Raw genomic sequence first — 27,304 nt, 5'->3', positions numbered from 1 at the left:
AAATTAAAGTACAAAACAAGCATTTGTTGCAAAGGCATCCAAAATATGACAGAAAAAATAGTTCAAATGTTTTCAAGCTGCATAAAACAAACCTTCTCTTCACTGACTTTTTTGTGGCAAAGTTATAATTCTATCCAGAAAATCCAACATTCCCTGTCTGGGCTAACTACCATGCTACCAGACATGAGTTTATGTTTTTCATGCACATTTCATGTATTCCCACATGCTGTGTTGCTGCCAATAATTTATGACTGATCTGCACCCAGGCTGCCCTTCAGCATTTCATTTAATCTCTGCAACAGTGATTTACAATGACTCATCATTAATACAAAAATGTACATGTGTGTTAACAAGTTTTGAAGAATCTAAGAAGGGAAGGCAAATTTTTTTGAAAGTTGTGGCTGAATGACTTATGAGCCAGCTGAAGAAAGGCAAAGTAAACCATAAATGATATGTTAGCTGTTCCCTGAAGCAAACAATTTAAGAAAAAAAAATGTTCTCATGCATACCACATTATAAAAAACGTATTAACAAAAATGTTGGGAGAGTATTACATGACTCCCCAACACTGGGGAGCAGATGAATTATTCCATGTTTATCCCACGGGCTGTTGTTTTATAAAATAGTCTTGTGCGTGACCTGCCCTCTCAGACGTTTTGGACCTGTTTTTTTTTTTAACAGGTAAGAAGCCTGTATACTACATTTTGCCCATCAAAATCACTAGAAAAACATACATAAATACACGATTAAAAATGTATTTGATGGGCTTGATGTACTCTCTAATTTTGGGGAAGGCAAGGAGGGGGGAATTGTCTCAAGAACAAACACCATAATTTAAGTGTAACTCCATGGAAGCATAATCATGCTAGCACAAGCAGTATGACTGCCCTACATCCAGGAGACATCAGTTATAATGTATTTTGACCTAGATTTATTTTTTTTTTGTGCACATAAGGAACTTATAAAGATGTATTTGACACAAAGCCAAAATAGAACTTTTCATACATAAGGCAAGATGGGTACAAAGAGAGACCAAAATGTCACTCAAGAAAAAACCTACTAGCTTTAGTTCAAAGCATGCTGTGTTCATTAGCTCTTAAAAACTTCTTTAGTGGCCAATTTTAAACTGCCACACTTGTCCATAGGAAATCATATGCTTTAGTCAAATCCTCCATTCATGCTCTCTCTTGTTGATTGAAAGAACCTACTTTTTTTAATCTGTCTTCCCAGGTCAGACTTTCTTTCACAGTATCAGTCCTGTAAGGTTCTCCCAACACGAGATTTCTGATGAGGGCTGTTATACATCCCTGCCAGAACAGTTTAACCATCCCTATGACACACATACAGTAGCTGCGCTACCAGACTATTTTTACTTGCAGATATAAGATGGAAAGAAAAGCTAATGCACCTGTAGGAACAGGGTTTCAAGTAAGGCATGGTATGTGATGATGTATCAGCTGCACACAGCAACACATTTTGAGAACCGTCCCACAGCAACAATCTTTTACTCAACCGTATCATTAAATACAGGCAGTGGTAAATTCACGTGGCTCCTAAAATGGATAAAACTACTTATCATTCAATTGAAGGACAACAGTATAAATTAGTGTATTGATTGGACAAAGGTTGGGGCAATAAATGTTCTTTTTCTCCTGGTTGATCTAGAATACTGAAGTCCATATTTGCTATGAAAATATATTTTTAAATTTTTTTTTAAGACTTTATTATTTCTCTCTTTTAAAGTAAATATGTGTATGTTCAGTTGAACATACAAAGTATTCTGTCCCTTCCTTTATTCGGTGTCTTAAAGGGATGCAAAAAAATTGATCTCCCAGGGCTGCTGTGAGGTCACAGAAATTGATAACCCTTACAAGCTATGCTTATGTGAGTCTGCCTGTGTCTCACAGATAGTGCACTTTGTAAATTAATCCTCCAAAGGCAAATATATTGTAAGTAGCTTGTTATCTCTAAAGTACTAAACTGAAGAATACATGGGATTATATTGACAGAAATTACATTTTCTGTAATGGGGTTTAATATATCTGAAATCTCTCCCATAGGCTCCTACTCTCTCTAACTGAGGAGGGTTTGTTAATGTAGGTGCAATGGACATCAAGACCAAATTTATTCGCTAAAATGGATTAGGCCATGTAATCAGAGCTTCAGTAATATTAATCTCTGACACTTATTGAATGGGAAAAAAATACTTTTGTCTGCAAACTGGCACTCCTCCCTCCCTTTTCCCCAGCAGGCTTGCTGCTTGCTTTGCCCATTTTCTGGGTATTACTTCAAAGAGGATAAGGTTTCCCATCATAAACACTAATCTAAAAATATTAGGACAATTAATTAGATACACTTAGTTTTACAGGGTTTTAGATTTCAATACACTTCAAATATGACACTTGTTCTAATATATTGTATGAAACCTGAATTTCAGTGCAGCAACAAAGAGTAATAAATCATACTTAAAAAAACCCCAACAACCTTGCTACTATATTTTTGTACTTAAATCTGAACACTTTTCCTGATCCAGAAGCCTGCTTCATATAATTAGCAACTCAAAATCTGCTTTAGGAACTGCAAAGGTTTCATTTTCAAAGCCATCTACCTCTATCATCCTTTCTTTAAGCATAACTAAATAACATTTTCTCCTGCAATCTTTTAGTGGGAAAAGAAAAATAATTCCTTAAAGTTCCTTTTAGGGTTTTTTTTCAAAGTAAAAAAAGTATACTGATGACATTCTAGATTAATTTTCTCAGTCAAGAAAACACAAGTTGATAATAAGAATGTTGGACTCAGAATTAATACAGTTGCAGAAAGTGGGCAGACTGGTGTATATGTCACTTAACTTTTCTAGCTCTTGGGTGACTAATTTTCTGAAGGATGGCTATGTAGATATATTTACATTGAAGATTATATTACAACAAACAAATGCATATATACTGAAATATAGCTACTTAAAAAGTAGTAGGCAAGTAAACATGATTTGTTTCTGCAGCAGTAAAACTACTAGTGCCCATAACTGAAACCAGTCTGCAGCTCTATCATTTTTGCATCAATAAACTTCTAGGAAAAGCAGGCAACTGCAGGGTGTGTCATCATAATGCAAATCATTAGCTGCAGGTTGCCAGGGGCTAGAGTACTGATTGTATGTAAACACCAAGCAAAATTACTTACCAATTGTTCACTTGAAGTATAGTGAGCCCTGTGTCTTGTGCCAACTGTTTTTTCTGTTCTTCTGAAGGATACGGGTGCTATAACAAAATAAATATATATATTTAAAACAATGGTTTTGCCTGCTTTTTTATTAATATAAGAAGTATGACATCTATTATTAAAAGGTGAAAATACTGAGGTGTGTCACTCTTTTATAATTATTAATGGGCTACTAGATCATTTAATTAATGGCAGTAAAAGACAAGCCAATTATAAAGATTAGTGAAGTGTAGAAATAACTGCTTAGGATACTGCCAGTACCTTGATACTCAAGAAGGATATTTGTTGCCGTAGCACAAAGTTTTGTACTTGCCTATTATGAATGATTAAAGCGAAGACATAATCTTTCTCTGCATTTCACAGAGTATCAAGGAAAACTATAAAACTGTAAATACATCTAATACATTGACAGAATCTCATTTAACCAAGACAAATCTTGTCTCTGCCCCAAAATAATTTGCAAATAACATCAGCATCTTGAACATCAACAAATGCTGGGATTTTGAACACAGGCCAATATAAGGTCAATGATCAGCACATTTTTGCCTGACATTAACATAGCTGTTCTGCACTAATCATGAGAGACAGAAAATAAATACCAGTTTAATTGAAGATAATGTTAAAATTAAATCATAAGTTAAGTTTCTTGTGAGAACTTAATTGCTTTCTCAGAAAATTCACTTCTGCATGAATACAAATTGCTTAATAAGTTATCAGCAAAAATCACATCATAGTGTGAATTTAGGAATAGAACCAGCAGTATCATTTGTTTCATTGTTCTCATTGCTAAAATCCAGCAATTTTTTAGGAAAGTAACTTGTTGTTTAGGGTAATCTGTCCTTGGCCTATACTGAAGGTACGACTACTACTGCTTTTACATTTAAAGGCAAGAATAACCTGAACTTAAAACTCGCCCATTGCAGGAAAATAAAAGGAAAATAAAAGTAATTTAAAACTCCAGCAAAATTGTATGGTGAGATAGTTTGGACCTGTCCACACAGCATATTAACACTTCTTGTTAAGCAATGTTCTTTGTTGTACTATACACAATCCATTTTCCAAAAACATTCTCACTTTTTTTGGATTTATTATTAAATACAATATTCCAAGAAAGGTAAGCCAAGGCCTTTTAATGTGAGAATTTATAAACCTCATAAAATACAGAAATCTTACTGCTGTCATAACTATTTTGCAGCTTTTGCATATTCCTGTGAACCACAGAATATGAAATCTAATAGATATGCTACCTTACTGAATTACCTAATCCAAAGTATAGACCTCATAGTAACTTTATTTGCTTTCCATTGTTAGTCTGCGCCCAATTGAGTGGCAAAAAAACCCATTTTACAATAGATTCCTTTTTCAATAGGCTATGCCTTTGCCACAAAAAATCTCCACTGATGGAATATTACAGTTAAATATAGAAAACCAAGTATATCCTACATACTTTTATATACCACTACAGGTTTACCTTTTTAAAATGCTTCCAGTCCAATTCCATAGAGCTAATTACAGGTGCTAATAAGAAACATTTCAATTAATGGTAACTATTTTTACAAGCAGAAATATTGTACATCCATTGAGAACTTTCATGGAAACAATTTAATTTCATTAAATGTGCCAATAGCCTCTGCTTACTGAATTGCCTGGCCACCTCACAGTTCTTTACTGTCTACAGTCACAATATTAATGCCATTTACATTTTGATTCACTGCAACTACTGCCACAGTTCATTTGTGCTGTTTTCAGAAGCATGTTTGTACTTACATTCTAGGTAGCTAACAGTTGTATTTTTTTACCTGTGTCCATCAACCTGACTGTAGTCCATCAGAATAAATTGAACCATTCAGCTTGAAATAACCTCAACATTCCAGTCAAAAGCTTACATTGCAGACTTGTGAGTTTTCATGTATTTATCTTTATTTCTCATTTTATTACTTTACTGTCATAAAAGGAAAAAGTTATTCTTTTTTCTATTTTTGCTTTGCCACCTTACATGTGATCTGATTTTAAGTAACTGAACAAACTGTGTCTATTTTCATTCAGCAAGCAATAATTACTAGACAGCCTCTAGCTATTGGAATTGAGAAGTCTGTCTCCATTAAGCAATTTTCAATTGTTCTGGACTTTTTTCCAAATAGACAAGACTGGATAAAATTAGCCACTAGAATAATGCAGCTACTGTAAAAATAATTGCTTTTAAAGTATAAAAACAAAATTCCTTAAACCATGGTATGTTTAAGGTCATCTGATTTTTTTCATAGTCCAGTTATTGGCTTAGTGTAGCATAAACTTTGAATTTCATGAAAATCTATAATTGCTATAATCACATGAAAGCCATGACTTCATGTAGCTAATCCTTCTTAGCCAAAAGTTCACAATGAAGTAGGCTCATTCTTTCTTTCTTTCTTTCTTTCTTTCTTTCTTTCTTTCTTTCGTTCTGTCTTTCTGAATGAAATGCAATATGTTTAAAATACTGTAAACACTTTGCATCCTTATTATATAAGCTTTTTGTGGATAGTCTGAGTTGTTCCTTTGTAGGGTAAAAAAATGACTTGACAAAGAGTCAACATGCCACAGGCTAAGTTGCTACAAAAACATTCAAAGCCTTGTTGCATTCCCACCCACAGGGCTAGTAAGGCCCCTGCTACAGGCAATGGCAGACATCACATTGCAACAGAGATAAAAGTGGGAACCCAGAGAACTGCCATTTTATGAAGAAATAGGAAATTCACTCCAAGGTATTGCTGCTAAACCTCTTTTCACACATGTAACAGTGAGAGGTAGTTTCTAAGACAGTGTCCTCTTATTGTTTTTGTTTAAAAGGGGCAAAGACACTCTTTAAAAGAAAACAGTCACTTATAAATGGAGCAGTGACTCCAGTTGGCAAATATCCCTATCACTCAGATCACTTCAGGATATCAAAGCAAATTGGACCACTGTTCAATAAACAGTGACTTGAGACCTTTACTTTGTTGTGTACATTAGCCTCATACCATTATCTCTTAAAAGCTTAATTATTTGCAAACAATTGATCAAGATGGGAATTTGAGAAAGGATATGGTAGGACCACTGGGAGAACTGCAACGCATTAGGAGAGCAAACAAAATTACCTTTAGATCTTACAATAAGAATTAACGATTAGGACCATCTATAGGGCAGTTCAGTAGCTCTAACGTCCTTTCTGGAGTGTTTTCCATTTGATCTGCATTAACACCTCAAGAATGAGTGAAAGCCATAAAACAGTGATTATGTATAGGAAGGTTGACCCTCCTTCCCAGAATCAATCCAGCCCATGTATACTGGGAGAATGCAGACCAGCTTTCCTGTTAAGGCTAGAGGCACAGGGTGAATCCAGGGGAAAGGCAGCCTAGCAGGCAAGGAAACATACATGTAAAAGAACACAGCTGACAATAAATAAGGACTAAGAACCTGATCCCATTATTTTGTGATGAGCACTCCTCTCTTACAGCTGATAGGACCACTGCAGATTGTACAGCCAATTCTGCTCTGTAACTAGGAAACCTACCACTTTTTCCTTACTAGAGCTCTAGTACTGAAATGTGGATTGTTTGGCATTATTAATATGTTTTTGATGCTCTGTAGTATTACTTTTAATAATGACTTAGTACAGAAGTGATTGCTTAATAACCCCATCAAAGTCAGCATGCAAATGAAAATTATCCCACAGGGATTTGCCCAGGGTAATATGAACAGTTAAGGAACATTTGAAAAGGTAAAAATAACTATGCAAAATATGAGTCAGAGCAGTCATTTTATTAGTAACAAAGAAATCAAAGTGACAGGGAGAAAAATGTAACTTTCCATCAAGTTCTCCTTTCACAGTTTTATAAACCTGTAGTTAGAGAGTAGCATTCTTGACTTTAAGACTTTTTTTTTAATGCAGTGAGGAACATGTTTAGCTACACAATCAATATTTTTTTTCTTGGACTACAGTCAGTGGGTAAAGAGAAACTCTACAGTAAATACAGATGGAAAGCGTCCAGTCTCATATCTTAATGATACTCCTAGTCCAAATGTACTCCTTTCATCAAATTTTCCACCGCTGATGGCAAATGCTGGACGCCAGGACAGTGATACACTTTTATCTTATCTGCCTTGGTAACCAAGTACCAAAAACACTTCACTGCCTTGCCCACTATACCAGCACATTGTAATGGTTGCAGAAAATTTTAAAATAATCCTGTACAGAGCTTGCTGCTGAGATAATGGAAGGCTAAACTGTCCCTTCTCAAACCCCAGTTTAGTAATTTCTTATGACACAGTACTGCCGTCTCCACCAAACTGCAAAACAGCTATAACAAAGCACAGAGGTAGAAACAATTTTCAAACAAAATGTTACATATCATGCTTTAAAAGGTAGGGAGGGAATAGGCACTGGAAGAACTGATGTAACATGAAAAGTTATGGCAACAGTCCAATACAACTCTTATCAAGGCAATGCTCTGTTGGCTGCCTGAATATGTTGGGAGAACAGTTTCGGAAGTTCTTTTATCCATTTCCTCCAGTCCTCTGCCTCCTCCACAACTAAGTTTAATGCATTAATGGAAGATGACCTGGAGCTAAATCCTGGTATCGGATAAACTGAAACTACCCCTTCCAAAAAAAAGTATATCACTTGGAATTTACACACATGAATCAGTATATTCCTATAATGTGGTATACATTTTTAATGCTTTTTTGTTCTTTAATTGTGGTCTTATGTTAATGTTTCTGATCAGCAGTATTATTGGTTTGAACCTATTTAACTAATAAAGAAACAAGCAAACAAAAAAGATTCAAATCACGCATATTACTTCTATATTTTATTATAATTCTTGTTTCTAGTAGAACTTTTTCCACTATAAATGAATTTGATATGGTAGGGTTCTTTTATATTTTGCATCCCAACTGTTTACATTTTTCACAATTAAGTTCATCTACAATACATTTTTAAAAAATCCATAATGCTTCCTTATTGTCTTTCAGCTTTATGAATTAGTTTTACTGTTTCAGTGAATGCTTTTTTGTCTCCTGACTGCACATTATCAAAGAGACACTTTGTGCCTGCCATTTGCATTACAAAAGCAGTGCATGGTGTAGTCTAAGAACATAGCTTGAATTTATAGTAGTTGAGTCCTGTATCCTCACACATGCTAGAATCAAAAGAATAACGAGGGTGTCTGCAATAGCAAAGTGGCCAAAAATGTTTGGAACACTATCAGTAAAGTCACAAGATTTCAACCTGCTTTCTTAATTCTTAACCAGTGTGTTTAGATTGAGCAATAAATTGAATGCATTTAGTCACAGTTTGCTCATTTTTCAGTCAGGGTGAATCAGTTTATAGACAGGCTCTGTGACCTGTTTTATATTCAGTAGTAGTGGCTATAAGAAGTTGCCAAGTTGAGGTGTGCAACTATGAACATCAGCAAGAAGCTGAAAACTTGATCCTGTTTATCACATGGCAAGGACTCAAGCATATCAGGAAGAGCTTAACAGTGGCAAACATTTAATAGCAAATCACTTTATTACATGTATGAGGGCAAACTGAAAAAGCTTTTACAGCTTCTTACCCAAGCAACATGGTTTAGCCCAGTGAAGGAGCCCTACAATGCTATTGTACTGTCTGATTTGTTATTTAAAACTCTTTGTTTATAGGTTTTTTAATACATAAACACAGTTTACCAAGAAAACCCAATGGCAAATGGTAGGATATATTAATGTTAAATGCACAGGCAGACCAAATCCTTTGTTAAAGGAAAATATTTCTTGAACTCACAACAGTTTAATGTCTATCGGTGTGATCTTGATAATTGTTTTTAAAGCCCTGCACTGATAAAGTTTCTAATATCAAATGCTAACACCATAGACATATTTCCTTCTTTAAAGTTCAAAATACATACAAATATGTAAACTATTGAGTAAATGCACCAAGAAATGCATATCTTTGTATATTTTACTATGTTAAGCAATACATCCCAGTTTGGCTTTTTCCAGACCAGCAAATTCCTAAGGGACAAATTCTGACACACTTGCCTGACCTTGGTGCAAGCCACTTAGGAAATACATGAGTAAAATTACCAGAATCTGGCCTTTAATAAGGAAAAAAATTCTATGTGTAATATAGTTGGTCAGAATTCTTAACTTTTGGTTTTTTGTAATTTGATCACAAGAAACATTTTTCTAGAGGCATAGGGAGGGAAATAGGTATACTTTTCAATGGGCAAGCTGCATTTTTTTTTTACTTGCTGAGAGCCATCCTCTTCTCATTTCCCCTTTCTAAATAATTTATTGCTAGAATTGTAAGTAAGTTTTGGCATCCATTAATTGGAATATCCTTCTTCTGAAGAGGAGCTGTGGGGAGGCTTAGAATATTCTTTTCAGGACTTCTCTGGTACCCCTTTCAAATTATACAAGAACTCAATGAGAAAAAAAAAAGAATCAGACCATTCCCCTACAGAGGATATCATAGGAATCAGTAATGGAAAAGCCAATTTGATGATGTAACCTGTGCCCCTACTTCTGCAGCATTGTTCTGTTCCATGGAATTGGCCAGTCAGATCCCAAGCAATGAACCTTCTACCACTTTTAGGAAGCATGCTGGTAGCGCTAACATTTATGAAGCTGGATTCTACTCTTGCTCACACCAGTTAAACCCTACTGATTTTACAGAGTTGTCCTAGCCTATATCAGGAGGAGCAAATGGAAAATCAGAGCTAGAAAAGGGCTTTCCCCCCCTCCCCCCCCACCTGTCTGCATGTACCATCAGCCTGCTTGGACAACATCTATTTTATATATTGCAAAACATCTTGTTAAAAAAGTAACTCTGCAATTTTGTTAGCTCATTCTACCATGACAAGGGCAATGGACTTTCTCTAAGTCCAGTTCCTTGGCTATACAAAGCTAAGGGTTTTTAAATGAAAAATATCCCAGGACAAAATAAATAATACAAAAAATTGTTTTTTCCTAAATGTTGGCAAAAATATGTTAAACATAGTGAAATACAAAAAGCAATAAAATATTACACACAAGTGACATTGGAATACAAGAGTAAAGGCATTAGCTAACTTCCAATCCAATTATAACTAAAATTCTCATACTTAAAAGAAAGCTTTTTAATTAATCCAACTTCACATCAGAGGTTTAGTAGGGGATCTCAAAGGTTAAATCCATCTTTGAATGGTGTTCATAAAATTCTCCCCTCACCCTATACTAGGTTAAAAGCTGCTATGAAGGAGAAAAAAAAAGTCCTCACCCCTTATAGAACTGTTCCTTTGAATGTTATGAAAATCAGAAGGACACAAAGGAGCCTAAGTCCATAAAAGTGCTCCTGTTGTTTTTAGAGTAAGTGTAAAACAGATTAGATCAGGTAAATATCTCCCAACCAGCAGCCTGTTCTCAGCAATGATTCACTCTTCTTATCTGCCTTAAATGACTTTCTAAACAGGTAGGCTTGGAAATAGGCCACAATCTCTGGTAAATGATAGCAACAGTGGTTGTAATCCCACACAGCTATTCCCAAAGCCTTTACTTGGATTCTCTACTCTCTGTCTCTCTTTTGCTGAGCTCTGTATTCTAAAAGTTCCTTCTCTATACTGTGCACTACAAATTCCTAAATCCACCTTTGGGGGTTACAACAGAGTGAAATAACACAGAGGAAGTGCATGTTATTCAACAGGTTCCCCTATGTAGGGGTAGTCTAGAAAGTAGAAGTTCCCTTAACGGTTTACATTACAGTTTGCAGCATAAGAACCAAACAGAAAATGTTCTGCCTCAGACTCAATTGCCTTCTCTTGGATAGTGACCCAGAGGTCCTACAGATGTATACATACAAACACACACTTGCTATAGTAACATCAGAATGTCATTGAAAAGGGGCTTTTATATTTACGAATTTTGATGAGGGAAAAGTAGTATGGAAAGAAATGAAAAATAAAGCTGCTATTTTGAAATGTTTCTTTGCTGGCATCAAAAGTCCTTGAACAGATGCCCTGTCCACCATTAAATATTCACAATGTGCCCTTGTAAAAAAAAATAAAGCACACACAACTTATAAGCAAAAACACAACGTGTTCTTCAGAAAAAAAAGAGGATGTATTTAAAGATCCAGAAAAAAATGCAGAAAAACAACACTGTTCCCAATATAACTAAAGGTTCTTGGAACTGGTACACATTCTCTGGTGTTAATTTTCCCACTTAAATTACAGTGATGGTGTAGCCTCATCTCATTAGAGCTCATTGTCCCCAGTAGACAGTTGTGTTTATGGGGGATTCTTGCTGTTCCACACCTGCTGCTCAGGTTGCTATGTGATAAAGACTGCATACAAACAGCAGACTTGAGCTTGCTGGACTGCAACTGATGAGCCCAGGCTAATTCAGGGGTGATTATGTAGTTTACTGGACCACTAAACCTCTTTAAGCTTGTAATTACTGCCTATTTGAGTAAAGAACATTCAAAAGCAATTCACTGCATCATGCCTGCCACAGCTGGAAGCAGACTGCCAGCAGTCTGTGGGGACATTAAAATCTACAGGGACAGGGATTCAAGCACAGCTAGTAGGCGCTAACAGTAGCATCAGCAGCCAAGTATGTTCACATTCCATCTCACCTTTTCTGACCAGGCATACCATTAAAGGTGCAATGAAAACTATAGAAAAACGATAAAGATGACAAATAATGGTATATAATTGAAAGAACTGCATTTTAATGACTTTTCCCCTTATATCAGGCTAAATTTTTTTTAGCCTTTTTGTCATTCCAAGAAAAAAACGTTCTTTTTTTCAAAAGCAGCATGCGCTCCATGGATCTCGAATGTTCTTGTTTCAAAGTTTTCCTAACAGGTTTAGAATCAAAGAAAGGGTATCTGGTTTGTAATTGTAAAATGAATGTGACATTCCTATTACGTATCTTCTGATGACATGTAAGCATATGATCCCTATTTGGAAGTTTTAACTCACTGAATTAATTTTGAAGGAATCCTGAAATAATATTACAATTTTCACAGACACAAAAGGGTCACTTTGTAAACAGAGTTTATGGGGAAGCCTTTACAAACACCGCCCTTATGACAGGAGTGTTGAGAGTCAACTCATGCTAAATATTCAAAAACCACGAACAGCCCCCAAAATCATGAGACCTGATTTCTGATCCTGAGGTTTTTCAAAAATGATAAACTTCAGATTCTTTGTCTTTGCTTTTCTGGTATTTCAGAATTTAAGATACATGTTTCCAAGATTCTCTCTGCAAGTACAAGGGATATCTTAATTTTTTTTTTAAATGAAAGAGGATTTTCTCGCATCATCACCAGACTCCAGGAGCTGGTACTTTAAGAAAAAGCTGAAGAAAGTATTATGAAACTCATGACTAACTTTCAGAAGCCAGTAAGACTGAGTTATGCAAATAAGGCAAGTAAGGTACAGAGACAGGGACTGCCCTGACTGAGGCCACAGTGTGAAGCCAGGAACAGAACACAAGTCTCCAGTCTGCACTGGACCTGTGTGTGTAGATCCCAGCGCCTGGGTGACGCCAGCTCGGTCTGAACAGGATCTCCATGCAGGCCTAAGCATGTATCCCTACCTACCCAATCACAGGGCTGGGCCCCTGGTGTCCTAACTCACAGTTCCCCCAGCTTCAACCACCTGGCATTACTACCTCCTATATTCTAGTTTGGTTTTAGAGTCAGAGCAGATGATCTAATGGTCCCTTCTGGGGACCCCTTCTGGCATTAAAATCTATGAAAACATTAACTAAATAAAAGTGCATCTAACATGTTTAGACGTAATTTACCTCAAAGCAACATAGGATACCTGGATATCGAGAATTTACCAGTGTCATTCTCATTTCCCTGTTAACAACTCTAGCTTCCTTACAGAGTGAGGTATGTATAGCAAAGAAAAAAATAAAATAAATATGCTTTTCATTGCTATTGATACAGCTAATTTTTGGCTGTCAGTAAATGAAGAAAGGGACCAAGTCTTTATGAAGGTAAACTGATTTTCTTTCCATCTAATAAATTCTCTTCCTTAAAAAAATTAGTAAGGGATCTCATCCACAATAAGAAACACATACAGCTCAGTAAGGGATCTCATCCACAATAAGAAACACATACAGCTCTTGTTAAAAAATACCTGCTACTAAATGTTAATATTAAAACATTAAGGGAGTTAATCCTTTAAAACAAGATAAATTCCAAGAAATCCACACCCACAGCAATTCTCTACTCCATCCAAGTTTCAAAGATCCAGGGGCTTATATGTTATCTAGACATCATTCTTATTAATATTCATTAGGTAGATCTACTTGAATTTTCATAAGCTGTGAAGGTGGCAAAAGAAACAATCAGAATTCTTTAACACACAGGCATTATCAATTCAACATCTGCCAAATAGGAAGGCATACAGTTTTGAAGTTGAAATTCAAATGCAATTTACCTGTACTAGAGCTGGTTTTCATGAAACTCTGTTCACTTTGCAATATAGAGCAAGCTATTTAAGTTTCCCTCTTTTCATTCATCTACAACTCAGCTTTTACATCCTTGATAGTTCCATTATTTTTACCTTTAACACTAGATTTCCTTATAAATTACATTATTCATACCCAGGCTCTAATGAGTTTCCTTCTGTTAAAATGGTCTAAGTTTAGTAATATTGAATATATGAATAATATGTCCAAGTTTAAACTCTGTAAACTTGACTAAGCAATTCTGCTTCCTGACTAGAGAATGCATTTATCTACGCAAATTTACTGTGTGAAATCTCTTTGACTGGATTCAGGGTGCAGAACTGTGTGCACAAAGTTTCTGATCAGTGCTGGCTAATTTTGTAACTTACATTTACTTGGCAAGATATAAATTAAAAGCTCTTAGAAAAAGGAAGTAAATGCGCTGATTATCTGTCGTAATGATCAAAGCAACCCAACTGATAACATTAATGAATTAAAAGTAAAAGGGACATGCATTGATATTTATATACACATGGGTATGCAGTTACAGGATAATAATCTAGATCCACTGAGAGAAGGTGAGAGGCAGAGGAGTTGTTTTCCCCTCCAAATTTTGAGGTGTATCTTCCAATCAGCACTATACACATTATGTCATAAACTCATAATATATCAGTCCCTATGTTTTATTGAAAATAGTAATTGTATGGAAGATTAGATGTGAGGATGCTCTAAAATCTTATTCCTCTGGGTTGGGGACATGGACTCCTTGAGACCCTCTCTTAAAAAAAGCAAATGCTCTCCCATGGAAGCCAATGGAAAAAACTCTTAAGCTAAGTACAGACATTCAGGGTCATTAGCAGGAGGTTAAATAGATTCAAAATGACTGCCTGATATCAGGTAAATCAGGATGGGGGGGTTAGCAGTGGGGTTTGGAGTCCAGAAGGCTGGAGGGGATTGGGGGTCTGCCAGGGGATGGGGAGAAGGAATGACTTGCAGGTAGGGTTTGGGGGGGAGGAGGCAGGTGCATCCCACAGATGGGGTGGGCAGGCTCATCCCGATAGGGATGGGGAGGCAGGCATGACCTGCAGGTGGGGTGGGTGGGGTGGGGTCCCCTCCAGTGAGCCTACACCCCCATCCCTGCCATCGGCCCCCAGGCCAGACCAATTTGCTCAGCTCCGGCAGTGGCGAATGCTGATAAAAACAGCTGCACCTGAAGCAGCTTGTGGGATGGGGGTTGAGAGCGATGGCTGGTTGAGAGGTGAGGGGATGGAGGGAGGGCAAAAATAGACCAGTGCAGGGGAAGAGGAGTAAAAACAGCATCCCTGGGGCTGCTGCCAGTGGCCGGGTTTTCCCAGCCCCAGGGCTGTGCAGGGAAACAGCACAGAAGTTCCATGCACTGGTTTGACCTAACTCAAATAAGTTTGATACTACACAGATCCAGGTTTATCTTAAACTGGGTTCTGCAATTTTTAGACTGGTTTGTGTACATAGAACTTCTTTTCAGTTACAGGTTTAGACTGATTGCTGGTCACTGGGACTAGGTCAGCACCGGGACGAGCTAAGTTTAAATTGGGTGGCCATTTTGAACTTGATTTAACCTCCCCAAATGTCTGTAATTAGCCTTATTGCCTTAAAATAGGCTTAGATGAATTATTATAGGCCAGATTCTGCCTAACTAACTACTAACACTGAATAATACTTTGGATTTCAGTCAGGCTATACAAATGCTAGGAACAGAAGTTATACATAAACCGGTTTAAGTCATCAGAAACTGGTTTAAATGTATAACAGAACAAAAGTTCAGTGCACATAAATTAGTTTCAAAATGGCTGAAACTGGTTTAAGATAAACCTGGTTGAATGTAGTATCAGATTTAAATGATTTGGGTGAAACCGGTTTATGAAAATTCTGGCACAGACCCCTTCCTAGTTCAATTTAAATCACAGTCCCCCAGCATCCCAGCATGCTGCCTGCTCCAACAGAGATGGGATGGGGGGTAGGTTAAACCCCCACTTCTCCAAAGTACAGAGCTGCCCCCTGCTCTGCTAAACTTACTGCTGGCTATGACTGTGGACTACAAATCCCAAAGATACCTGGAAGCACGAAGAGGAAGTGATGAGGAAGCCTGAAGTGTCCTGCTGCTGTGGTTCTGGACTGCAAATCCCAGAGACCTCAGGGGCAGCAGGAGAAGGAAGCAAGCACACAGCCCATGCTGGCTAGATGCCAGAGAGCCATGCTCTAGCACCTCCAGGCTTCTGGCTGCATTTCTTGAATCAAAACTAAATGTCTATTCACTTATTAGTCAGTTTAATCTCTGCATTTTAGACTAATCTGCAAAGACTGAATCGATTTAGCCTCAGGCTTTTTGACTCTCTGTACTTAGCCTAAGTAACATGACAGATGTTCTTTAAAAAGTGCCTTGGGATCTGATCCTTAATCCCACATGTACATAGCAGGAGGTACAATTTTGGGATCAGGAATCAGATCCCAATTGTGTCCCTTCTGCTTGCCAGTGGATATCATCCTGGGCTCCCCCTGCACTAGCAAATTAAAAGCCTGGTGTATGTAGCCCAGCATGACCCAGTGTAGCCCTGGGACCAGCCCCAGCTGTAGTGGCCACACCTGACATGCCACACATTCAATTTAAGGCACCATAAAAACAATTTGTAAAAATGTTCTATATTATATGTGGAACATATTTATGGCTGATTTGCCATTTTATGGCACCTTAAATTTGGTGCATGTGTAGCACCCCTGCCATTTATGCCACAATTAACACATTAAATGTGGCATAAATGTAACATGTAAAGTGGCCTAAGAGTGAAAGATTCAGGGTGATGAGCCCTGACTCGGCAAGGTCATATGTGCATGTTTAGCTTTAGGCACCATGATCTGTTACAACAAGATCATTTGAATTACTCTTATGGTGAAATCCTGGCTTTATTGCAGTCAATACAACATTCCCACTGACTGCAAGGAGGTCAAGAGAATTCCACCCCTAGTGTATAAAGTCACAAAGAGCATGAGACTCTGGAAAATCAGGACCTAGATGATCATCTTCAATTAACTGTTCCACAGAAGGGCATTGGCAGTGCTCTCACTACGCACCCTCCCAGAAGAAATGTGCTGTATTGGTAACTAACTATCTAAAGAGACTTGGGAAAGCAGCTGGAGAACTCCAATTGCAGAGAATGTAGTCTGCAAGTTCTTGTCTTGAATGGTTTTCAGTCAGGGACCAGACATACCAAGAGAGTCCTACACTAGTATGCAACTCCCACCATAAAATAGACAATCAATGAATTTTGAAGCAAAAGCATTTAGATGTAATGTAGCTTTCAGCACATTTACGATATGATGTCTATTAATAATTCATGAAGATAATAATACATAATCAATTAATTTATTTTGTCAATACTAAGCTTGAAAAACCTGCATGTTTCTTTTGAACAGCACTCTACTTTTCATTTACAAAGACCTAAATGAAAGTAGTTAAAGACCAAAAAAAATGTCACTATTAACAAGTCATAAAGTAAGAGAGAGACCAGGCACATTTGATCTTGTTCCATACATGAACCTTTCTAAGATGACTGCTCCAATTAAAAAAAATTAAAATTCTATCATTTTGATGATACCAAATGATTAACTTCACTATTATATGCATATATTTTGTTTAATGGCTTCCTTTATTTTAATAACAAAGAGAAACTAGATCTTTTCAGATGAAAGCTTTATTTCATGGCTTCAGTACAACTGGGATTTTAAAATCTGTGATGTTAACCAAAATGTGATAATGGATGTTCTCCAGGGCCCTATTTTATAACATTTTATGCAGGGCAGAACTATACATGAGAAATTACAAACATGGTGTTTAGCCCTATTTTAAGAAAGTAGAACTGACTCAAGTGTCAGAGGCCTCTGTAATTGTTTTCCGTCTGCTTCTCGTTTCTCTAATGGTTACGTCTTTAGTAAAGTGTGGCTGTGGAAATGCTGTGACAAAGGAATTAAGCTCTTTAAAGATTTATTGTAAATGATATTGAAAGGCACAGTTTGTGTGATTTTGGGGGGAGTAGGGGCAAAAATATGATGGCAATACAATTGCTTTATCTGTAACAAGTTGCCTAAAAGGTTTTGTTGACAACAGAAATAAATAAATCATCACAACAATGTCACTTCCCCTTTATTTTTTGTGTCCTTCAATTCTTAACAATTAAACTATCTAAACTTGATCATACACTGCCCCACTCTAAATGACTTCTATCTGTCCACCAGTGTTTTATGCGAGTTAAAAATAGTTCCACAGAAACATACAGGCAAGACATACATAAAGTATGCTTATTGCATATTAAAGTTGCTTATTGTTCAGTTCATTGTACCAGAAACAAACAAACAAAAATACACTTCTTGTAAGCCAGACCAAAAAAAAAAAACGCATGCACATGATAAATGTTTTATAGAAGGTATCTGAGCTCAAGATGGCAGCTCATGATTAATGGCTGTATCATCCTTGGCTCCACTGCAGTGAGGCCCCAGGTCTGATCTGACAAACATACCCTTCGTCTGCAGCCAATCAGCAGATGTAAGCACATAGGCCCTGTCAGGTTGACATATCATTCCTACGACAATGTCAACGAGTATTAATGTTCAATTATCTGTCCTAGAAATAACCCTCGCCTTTATGCATTGTGTAACTGTGCGCGTGGCACAGTGGTAATCCAAACGACAAGGGCAGAAATGCCCGCAATAACCCAGTAGCTGTGAGTTGGCTTTCCAACATTGTGATGACATTGCCTTGCGGTATTGAATGGGGACTCTTTTTTTTTAACTTTCTTTTTTCGGAATCCATGTTTAAAGGACCCCAAAGACCTTTATTCCTGTCTTAGCATGGTTGCATGTCAGTAGTTCTTACAAGCTCAATAAGCATGCTTCAAAAGGATAATATTTTGATTTCATTGCTACACAGAGCCATGAGCTTTTTATGTAGGACTATAAGCTGTCCATTATTTTGCAGTGTCTTTTTATTTCCTATGGTCAGGTGTATATCATTTACCATCAAACAAAAATGACAATAGCAGCCTCTTCTAGTGCTGTGTCAAGATCAATTCAACTCCAAACTGTAAAGCTAAACCAATTTGTCCAAGTGAAACATTACAGCTTCCCATTGTTAAAGAAAGTTAAAAATAAGACCTCCAACTGAGAGAGGGATGACTTGGGGGAAATATACATGAGTTCATTCTACCTGACGTCTTTTACTCTTTTTCAAATATTAAAATTATTGGTCACTTTAGTCTAGGCCTAATTCAAGTCTGGCTCCCAGAGCATAAAGCTTGGCAAATATCTCTTCCCGTAAATCAGCGTTATGGCAAAGTCTCTTTCTAATAGGCTGCAGCACAGCTTGCATGATTTTTGTTACTATGGTACAGGTTTCTTGAACTAACATTCAAAGGTTATCAGTTGTAAATTATGCTTGCTAAGTCATCTTATACAACTAACAATTGAAGGGAGGGAGAGGGAGGAAGTTGTGTGATAACTAGTGCCAGCACCCGAGATAAAGCCCTCTATTTAATCTGTATTTATTTAGACAAACATTTAACCACCGCACCGATTGAAACAAACCCAGGTATATAGTAAAGGTAATTCCTCCTGTTTCATAAACACTTTATATCGATGGAAAGTAAATATTTCAGATTTTTTAAATAAAGGACAATTTAATCTAATTTAAATTTAAATTCTATTACTGAAGCCCTTGGGCTAAAGAGTACTTTTGTGCCTATGTGACCTTGAATGAAGATTTCACCTGAAATACTTTCTATCAAAATAAATTCAAAGCAGCTTGCAATAATTATACGTAATATATAATATTAACTATAATACATTAAATAATAACAAAGCAGATAATGTCAAATATAAATATAGTCATGTGCTTCATCATAAATTATATGTAAATGCTTAAAAAACTATGAAGAATTCATACACAGTACCACATACCTAAAGATTGATACATGCAGAGTTTACATGAATCAGTCCCACCAGAAGTGAAAAATCAACCTCAAGAGACAAACTCAGCCCCTATTTCAGCTGTACAGTGCAATAATACAGAATCATTTTAGGTCAGGCCATGAGGAAGAATACCATGACCCCTATAGCTGAAGCATGATTTAATCTATAGGTTTAGTTGTAACATTAAACTACAATGTAAAGTTTCCAAATAGCAAGCTGGTTGATGACTCAATTTCTCCTGTTATTCAAGACCAAACTAACTTGCCTGAGACGGATTCAAAATCTTTTTTTTCTACTTTTTCCTTTGATAATTCACCCCACCATTTACTCAATCATGTTATGTAGGTGGAAGTGATGAATGTTGCTGAGTGCCAGTATTTTTTGGTCCAAGATGAATAACCCCAAGGAGCAACTTACACTGAGTCCCAGGCTCCTGTCAGCCTTATAATTGATGATGTTTTCACTGTAAGGGGTGGGGACTGGGACACATTAGGGCTCAATGGGGGAAGTAAACTGAGTGAATTAACTCAGCAGCTATGTCTTTTGCCATAGCTTCTAATAAGGATAAAGGTATTACTGCCAAATATACTTTAACATCATAGGAAAAAAATCAATCTGTTCAAATAAAATAAGTAATACCAGAAGTTTTTTTTTTCCCTAAGTGAACTTTATACTTACAAGTGTGGAAGAACATTTTAGTCAACACTCTTCTTTCTGAGCTGCCATTTGCCACTAAACTAAAATTGAGTTTGCAAATTTAAAATGCAAGGACTAAAGATGAAAAGTGCAAAATGATTGCTATAAAGCCAATGTCTCTTTTTCTAATCGTTTTCTCAAATGTCCCATGACTTCTATAACAAAGATGTGCATGAAAATGCACATACTGTATTTCAAATGTAGATTTTATGTCAGCATATTTTTATAGCAATTCTGAGAGCAGTTGCTCCACTTCTTATCTATGCAATCTGGAAGTAAAACAGGCTCCCTGCCAAGTCACTGACAGCATATCTTGCCCAGGTTGCCATGGGTGACTAGTGAGTTGACAACCTAGGGATCTAGTCACTGACTAATGGCTTCTAGATTCCCAGTGACCTTTGATCCTTTACAGTCTGGACAAAAACAAATGACCCAGTTCCTGAGGCCCCCTCAAATGTGTATTTCCAGAAAGTTATCACGTAAACACTCATTAGTAGACTGGCTGTATCCAAACCAAAATGAAAATGGCTTGGATCTATTACTATCATGTAACACAGAAATGTAAATGCAAGTGCATAAAAAATGGACTTCTCACAAATATATTATTAATTTATTTGTCATGCACATAAAATAAATCAAGGCAATCAATTGCTGAGACTAATGAGGTATATAAAAATGACTAGGAAAGTAAGGGCAATTTTCTGTCACTGACACAAAAAGTTGCCAAGGTTGGCAACAATGCTAGAAGCAATTTCACCATGTATCCAAAATCTGTGCATAGTTTCTGTCATTAGAGATTTGGTGCTATTCTGACACCAAGGGCTATCGGCTCTAATATGCTACAGCGAAGAGGCTGGCGGCTACAGTAACCATAGAGTATGCTGTCCGAACCTTAATGATAACTTTCATCACTGCATATTGTCACCATAGCAATGAAGCTAGATGTGGGCAAATGACAAGGTTCTGTCATCACTCAGCTCCATATTACACAGCCTAGGCCTGACAGCCTTCAGGACTATTCCCTCTCATCCATCCTGAATACGCAAATAGATTTGCAACAGGCCCAAAAGTAATAATCTGTCCTTCTGCAATGTCATCATTTTACAGGAGCAACCAGTAGTGGTGTGCAGTTCTTTGGCCCAGTAAAAATTCTTTGTTTCATTCCTGATCAAGTTCTCACATTTTTAGAAAATGGGAGTGGAAATTGGGGACAGGGAAACAAACAAAACAAACCAAATCATATTATCTGTGGAAGATACTAAAAAATGGGAAATTGAAAATTGATAAATACAGGAAAAGTTTTATTAAAATGAAGGAATATTTGGATTTTGCATCCATGCGTGGCAGAAACATATCTGTGCATTTTCTTTTGAGGAAAAGCATCTGCACGCAACATTACTGATGGTCTAAAACCCTATTTAATGGGTGCATCCACACATTGCCTTATGGCAACATTGTTACTGCACTGTGCTTTAGTACTTCCAAAAAGAAATACTAAAGTACAGTGCAGTAAGAGCCCGTACTGCGCCATGCACACAGCACACAGTTAGTTTTAGCCGCTACTTCACCGTAGCAGTACGCTAAAATGGGGGAGAGTGCCACTATGGTGAAGTAACTGCCAGTCATGTGTAGACTCATGTGATCACTATGACAATGTAGCACATTGTATGGGGATGTAGCGTGTCGCTATGGCGACATAGGGTGATGTGTAGATGCACTCAATATGTATCTTATATGGGCTCATAAATATTTATGCACTGCTACTTTCACAGATATAGAAATTTGGGATAAACTCAAGATAACTGGTATGGTCCATGAGTCTGTCACATCCTTTCTGCCCTTTTGTGGGCACTGAATCAGCAAGGGCAGAAACATATCTGTGCATTTTCTTTTGAGGAAAAGCATCTGCACGCAACATTACTGATGGTCTAAAACCCTATTTAATGGGTGCATCCACACATTGCCTTATGGCAACATTGTTACTGCACTGTGCTTTAGTACTTCCAAAAAGAAATACTAAAGTACAGTGCAGTAAGAGCCCGTACTGCGCCATGCACACAGCACACAGTTAGTTTTAGCCGCTACTTCACCGTAGCAGTACGCTAAAATGGGGGAGAGTGCCACTATGGTGAAGTAACTGCCAGTCATGTGTAGACTCATGTGATCACTATGACAATGTAGCACATTGTATGGGGATGTAGCGTGTCGCTATGGCGACATAGGGTGATGTGTAGATGCACTCAATATGTATCTTATATGGGCTCATAAATATTTATGCACTGCTACTTTCACAGATATAGAAATTTGGGATAAACTCAAGATAACTGGTATGGTCCATGAGTCTGTCACATCCTTTCTGCCCTTTTGTGGGCACTGAATCAGCAAGTACATAAATCTACCCTATTTTTACACAATTCCTCCAAGGGACCACTTAAGTAGTGCTATTCACATGGTTTACTTCTCTGCTGCCATACCTCAGGAAGTAACCAATGTCTTGGATGTCAATGCTTCCCCTTGTAGAAGTATTCTAACCTCGTTGGCCTACCAAAGCATCTCAGTTCTCACTCAGAGAACAACTCTAAAGAATCTTGCATAAGAAAGGTGAGCAAGATTTAACTTGGTGGTTATTTGCTTAGCCCTTCTTTAGCTGTACATTCACTCTAGTGATATCTCACTTTTTGCTTAGTCAAACAGAAGAATCTGATTCAATGTCCAGTCCATGAACTGCACAAACTGTTCGAGTATTTGAAAAGCCATAGTGAAATGATATTTAATTGCAACTCACTTCAGTGAGACATTTATCAGTTAACACATTCCCTACCTAATTGCGTACTATTTAACACAGTCCCCATATCACTATGCAACACACTTGACTCTCAACTACAGCTTAACGAGACAATTCACTACATGAACATTTTAAAACTGATTTAGATTTACTGTACCATAGGAACAGCTAAGCAACTAATCTTCCAGGACAAATGTAACACATAAGAGCAACTAAACTGAAACATATAAATTCCACATATACTTAAAAATATTATTGTCTGTAATTTAATATAACAATATTTCTAGGCCTATAACCTTGCACGCAAGGCAATTTCCCAAGCATTAATACTTAAATGGGTCATATGCACCACATCTGTCATTCTGTCCTGAAGTCTATGAGGCACAACCAAGACTCTGCAAGCCTATTGATTTTTCTAGCATTTGCTTTAATTTACTTAACCATTGAGAAATCCATCAGTACATAAAGGGCAACTGTCCATTACTGCCTCATTTGCAGACATTCTTTCCCCTCATTTTTTGGTAAATATTTCCCCTTAAATCGCTGTGTGTTTACAGTGTAAAAATGAATCAGGAAAGTGCTCACACCTGTTTCTGTTCAGTAACTGCTGCACTGAGGTATATGTAATGTGCTTAAAGATAGAATAAATATCTAGACATTATTACATCTGTGTGCAAAGGGTGGTAAATTAGATCCTAATTACATTAACAGGGATTCTGCCTCCCAGCTTAAATTTTACATGAGCACTCTGTAAAAATCCAAAAGCTCTGCTGTGGTTTCTTTACGAGCTGGTGATTACAGCTACTTCCTATGCGGTCACTAAATATTCTGTTTACAAATAAATGAAGAAGCTTTGAGCCAACTTGCCAGGGTAATAATCCGTTTTTTTCCCCCAGCAAACCTTCACCACATAAGCATGGCAACAATCAGAAGCCCTGGCTTCATCTAATTACTCTATCACATAATTTCACAAATTGCCTTTTCACTGGGGAGCCAAGTGCAAAGCATGCTCACAGTGGGATTTCAGGCAGCAGCTTTCATTTACTACTCATTTCTTGTTAAATTAAACACAAAAACACCAGTTGTGTGAAAGAAGTCAAAAAAGAATGCTTGCAAATGAGCCAGACAAGTGTATCTTATATTTATACCAGTCTCACAAAATAGCTCATTGGCAAGCTGTATTTTTAATGGTACCATTATAGACTTTAACCCTTTTCAAGTCTCTGTGCATTTTCTCCAGCAAGCAATAGGCACTTCTGAAAAATCAGGAGCATGGAACAAAAAGCAGCCTCATAATCTATTCAAACATGTCATTTAAACCAATATCAACAATGTAAAACTGCATCGGTTGGTGCATGAGTCTCGCTGGCCAATATCACAATGTTTTGTTATAATAACCTTGAGAGATTAGAATCATACAAATCCCTCTCCTCTCCACCCCCATAACTCTGCACAGCAATTAATAAAGTTTAAATATCAGTCATCTGTAACAGATGACTGTCTGGGGTGGCATTGTTAGGGCCAAATCATCTCCTAATTTACACTCCAGGTAACGCCACCAAATGCAAGGGTGTTTTTCCCAGGAACTCAGTGTAGAATTTGACTTCTGGATGCTGGGCACCAGTGTACTGTATCTAGTTTTTTGCAAACGGGAACAGGTCTGAAAATAAATCTCATTAACTGATGAATAATACTTCAGGGTGAGTACAAACAGTTTCTCCTTCACAGAGGGCCCCATTCTACAGGGTGGTGATGGACCCAAAGGGCACTCTGGACCAAGAAAATTAGGTCCTTATTAAGTTTCTGAATGCTAACAAGACAGGTTTCTACTTTAAGAACAAGGATCACAAATTATTTTGCAAATCATTGCAGAGGGTATAACATTGCTAGTGGAAATGAACTAGAGGTTACATTATGATCAGGAAGACATTTTTATATCAACAAGTACAAAACTAAAACACAATCATTTGTAATTAAAGCTGTTCCTTTTGTAGCACCAGAGCCAGTAGGTCAGGTACCATTTTACATCACAAACCAGCCCTTTATGCATGTAGATTTACCAGCATTATCTGCACAGGGAGAAGAAAACATTAGCAGCAGCTGTCTGTGTGCTTCTACATTGAAAATTCTATTCATACAGACAGGTGGAGTAATTTAAAAGCCAATGTGGTGCAATTTTGATGTGACTAATGCCACTGCTTACTAAAATGCCACCATTACTACTGTTTATGAAAACATTACCAAAATTGCATTTTATTCAGAAGAATCTTACGATTCTTGTTATTAACAGCATCACAATGATCCTGCCCCAAAGCTGCAGTTAACAGCCCTCTTGGGCTCCCAACCTGCTGCACTAAAGAAACTACAGTTGGATTCCAGCTTAGTGAACAATTGTAGCTGTATAGTTAGTTCCCTGAAATTTTGTAAAGCAAATTAGACACAGCTCTCTGGCTAGGTTTCCATATGCAATGAAGAGAAAACTCTACCGAGGGTGTCTGATACATAAATACTATAAAGGTCACTCAAAACCTTTCAAGGGGCACATTAGAACCTCAGGGAGCAGGCTTTGGTGTAAAGGAACCCAACTGTAAAATCAAGCTTTTTCCTCTTTTCCACAATTGTCCTAGGGTGCCAAAGTCAGAATCCCCTCTGAGCCCAAGGCACATGAGCAACTTAAATTCTGTCAATGGGTCTGCTAATCACTGATCCAAAATCAGGATACATTTGTATTCCAGTGGGACTGCAGATATCACCTGGGGATCCCAAAGGGCCAGCAGATTTTGGTTGATATGGACTGTACGGCTCCCAAGCTGTTCTCTGGGTGCATCTACACATGCGTTTTACTGCAGAATTGACTAATTAGCTCCACGGTAAAGCATCACCATCTACACGTGCACAGTATTAGAGCACAGTAAATTAATTAACTCTGCCATAAGATAGTAATGTCAGAGACAGTACGATCTTACAGTGGAGTCATTTACTGTGCTAAAATGCACATGTGGACACTGACCAAAACAGTAGAACTTTGAGTCAAGGCAAAGCAGCCCCAGGCTGGCAAGGCCTGGGGGGTCAACCACATGGCTCTGTAGTTTCAACACTCTCATGCCCTGACCAGTCCTGATACCACCACCTGGAGCCTGGGGCTGATTCCCAAAGCCTGCTGCCAGCCAGGGCTGCTCTGCCCCAGCTCAAACTGCTGCTGTCTCATGTGCACTTGTAGATGCTGAGCCTGGGAGCAGTGTACCCTTGTACAAACTGCTCTGGAGTTTACCACATCGCCTTAATTTTATGTGTAGATGTAAGCCCTGTGTGGATTATTCCATTTTATCAAAGGTGACTTGACTGTGTTATGTACCACAGGACCCCCTTGACATCTAAAGGCACCTCTTCTTATCAGTACTTTCCACTTTCTCTCTACTTCTAAAAAACTGTTTCCCATTTTATCATTGTGGGCCTCACACTGCCTTTTATCCTATGTTAGGAGCTATGCTAGAACCTCCCAATTGTGTTATTTGCATCCTTTGAAAAAGAGGGTTTTAAAAAAAAAAAGAATAATTTTAGTAGGCTGATATTGTACGTATGTACCAAAAGATGGTTTGTCAGTAACAAGGAAAGGAGAATTAATGCAATATCTTCAGTGTGAGGTGTTCTTTTTGGAAGAAGTTTCCAGTTCATGAAACAAACTAGGCAGTTATAAGTCTTCTGGAACCCACCTAACTGAAGATGGTGGAATACCACTGAAGTACAAAGAATCCTCTATGAAATTATAATAGTCCCAAATGAGGAAGTGATGTAGTGTCCTAGACTCCCTTCTACTTACTTACGTTCTCTCTAGTTACATAGAATGAAACCCTAAATTAGAGTAATTTATATGGGGATAAAATGAAAGATTTAAAAATAAGAGGCAGTCAAACATTTTTTGTTGAAACTGTTGTAATGGAAATTGATTTAATGAAAACCTAGGTTTTCAACTAAACAGAATGACAAATTTGGTAGAATGTATCCAAACCACAATTGACCTGAGGCAATGCAAACTGAAATAAAGATAAGGCTGGGATTTGCGTGATGACATCTTAGTGTTTTAATCTCAAACTTATGATGTTTGCCATGACAAACTTTTAGACAATAAACCTGAAAACCTACCATCTATGAAACTAAAATGTGGGGGGG

At 37.4% G+C, this 27,304-nt stretch overlaps 1 protein-coding gene across 8 annotated transcripts in view; it reads right to left on the bottom strand.

Moving 5' to 3' along the window:
* Positions 1-27,304, bottom strand: part of MEIS1 (Meis homeobox 1) — a 126,762-nt gene that overhangs the window by 25,016 nt on the left and 74,442 nt on the right. For all 8 annotated transcript variants that reach the window (XM_025201448.1, XM_025201447.1, XM_025201444.1 and 5 more), the window contains one exon: positions 3,178-3,254. In XM_025201448.1, coding sequence (XP_025057233.1) covers positions 3,178-3,254 — 77 coding nt within the window. The remainder of the gene's footprint in view (positions 1-3,177; positions 3,255-27,304) is intronic.

Source organism: Alligator sinensis, unplaced genomic scaffold, assembly GCF_000455745.1.
Source record: "Alligator sinensis unplaced genomic scaffold, ASM45574v1 scaffold939_1, whole genome shotgun sequence".
NCBI classification, from domain to species: domain Eukaryota; kingdom Metazoa; phylum Chordata; order Crocodylia; family Alligatoridae; genus Alligator; species Alligator sinensis.
Note: the sequence above shows the minus strand (reverse complement) of the source record. Positions and strands in the feature narration are given on the sequence as shown.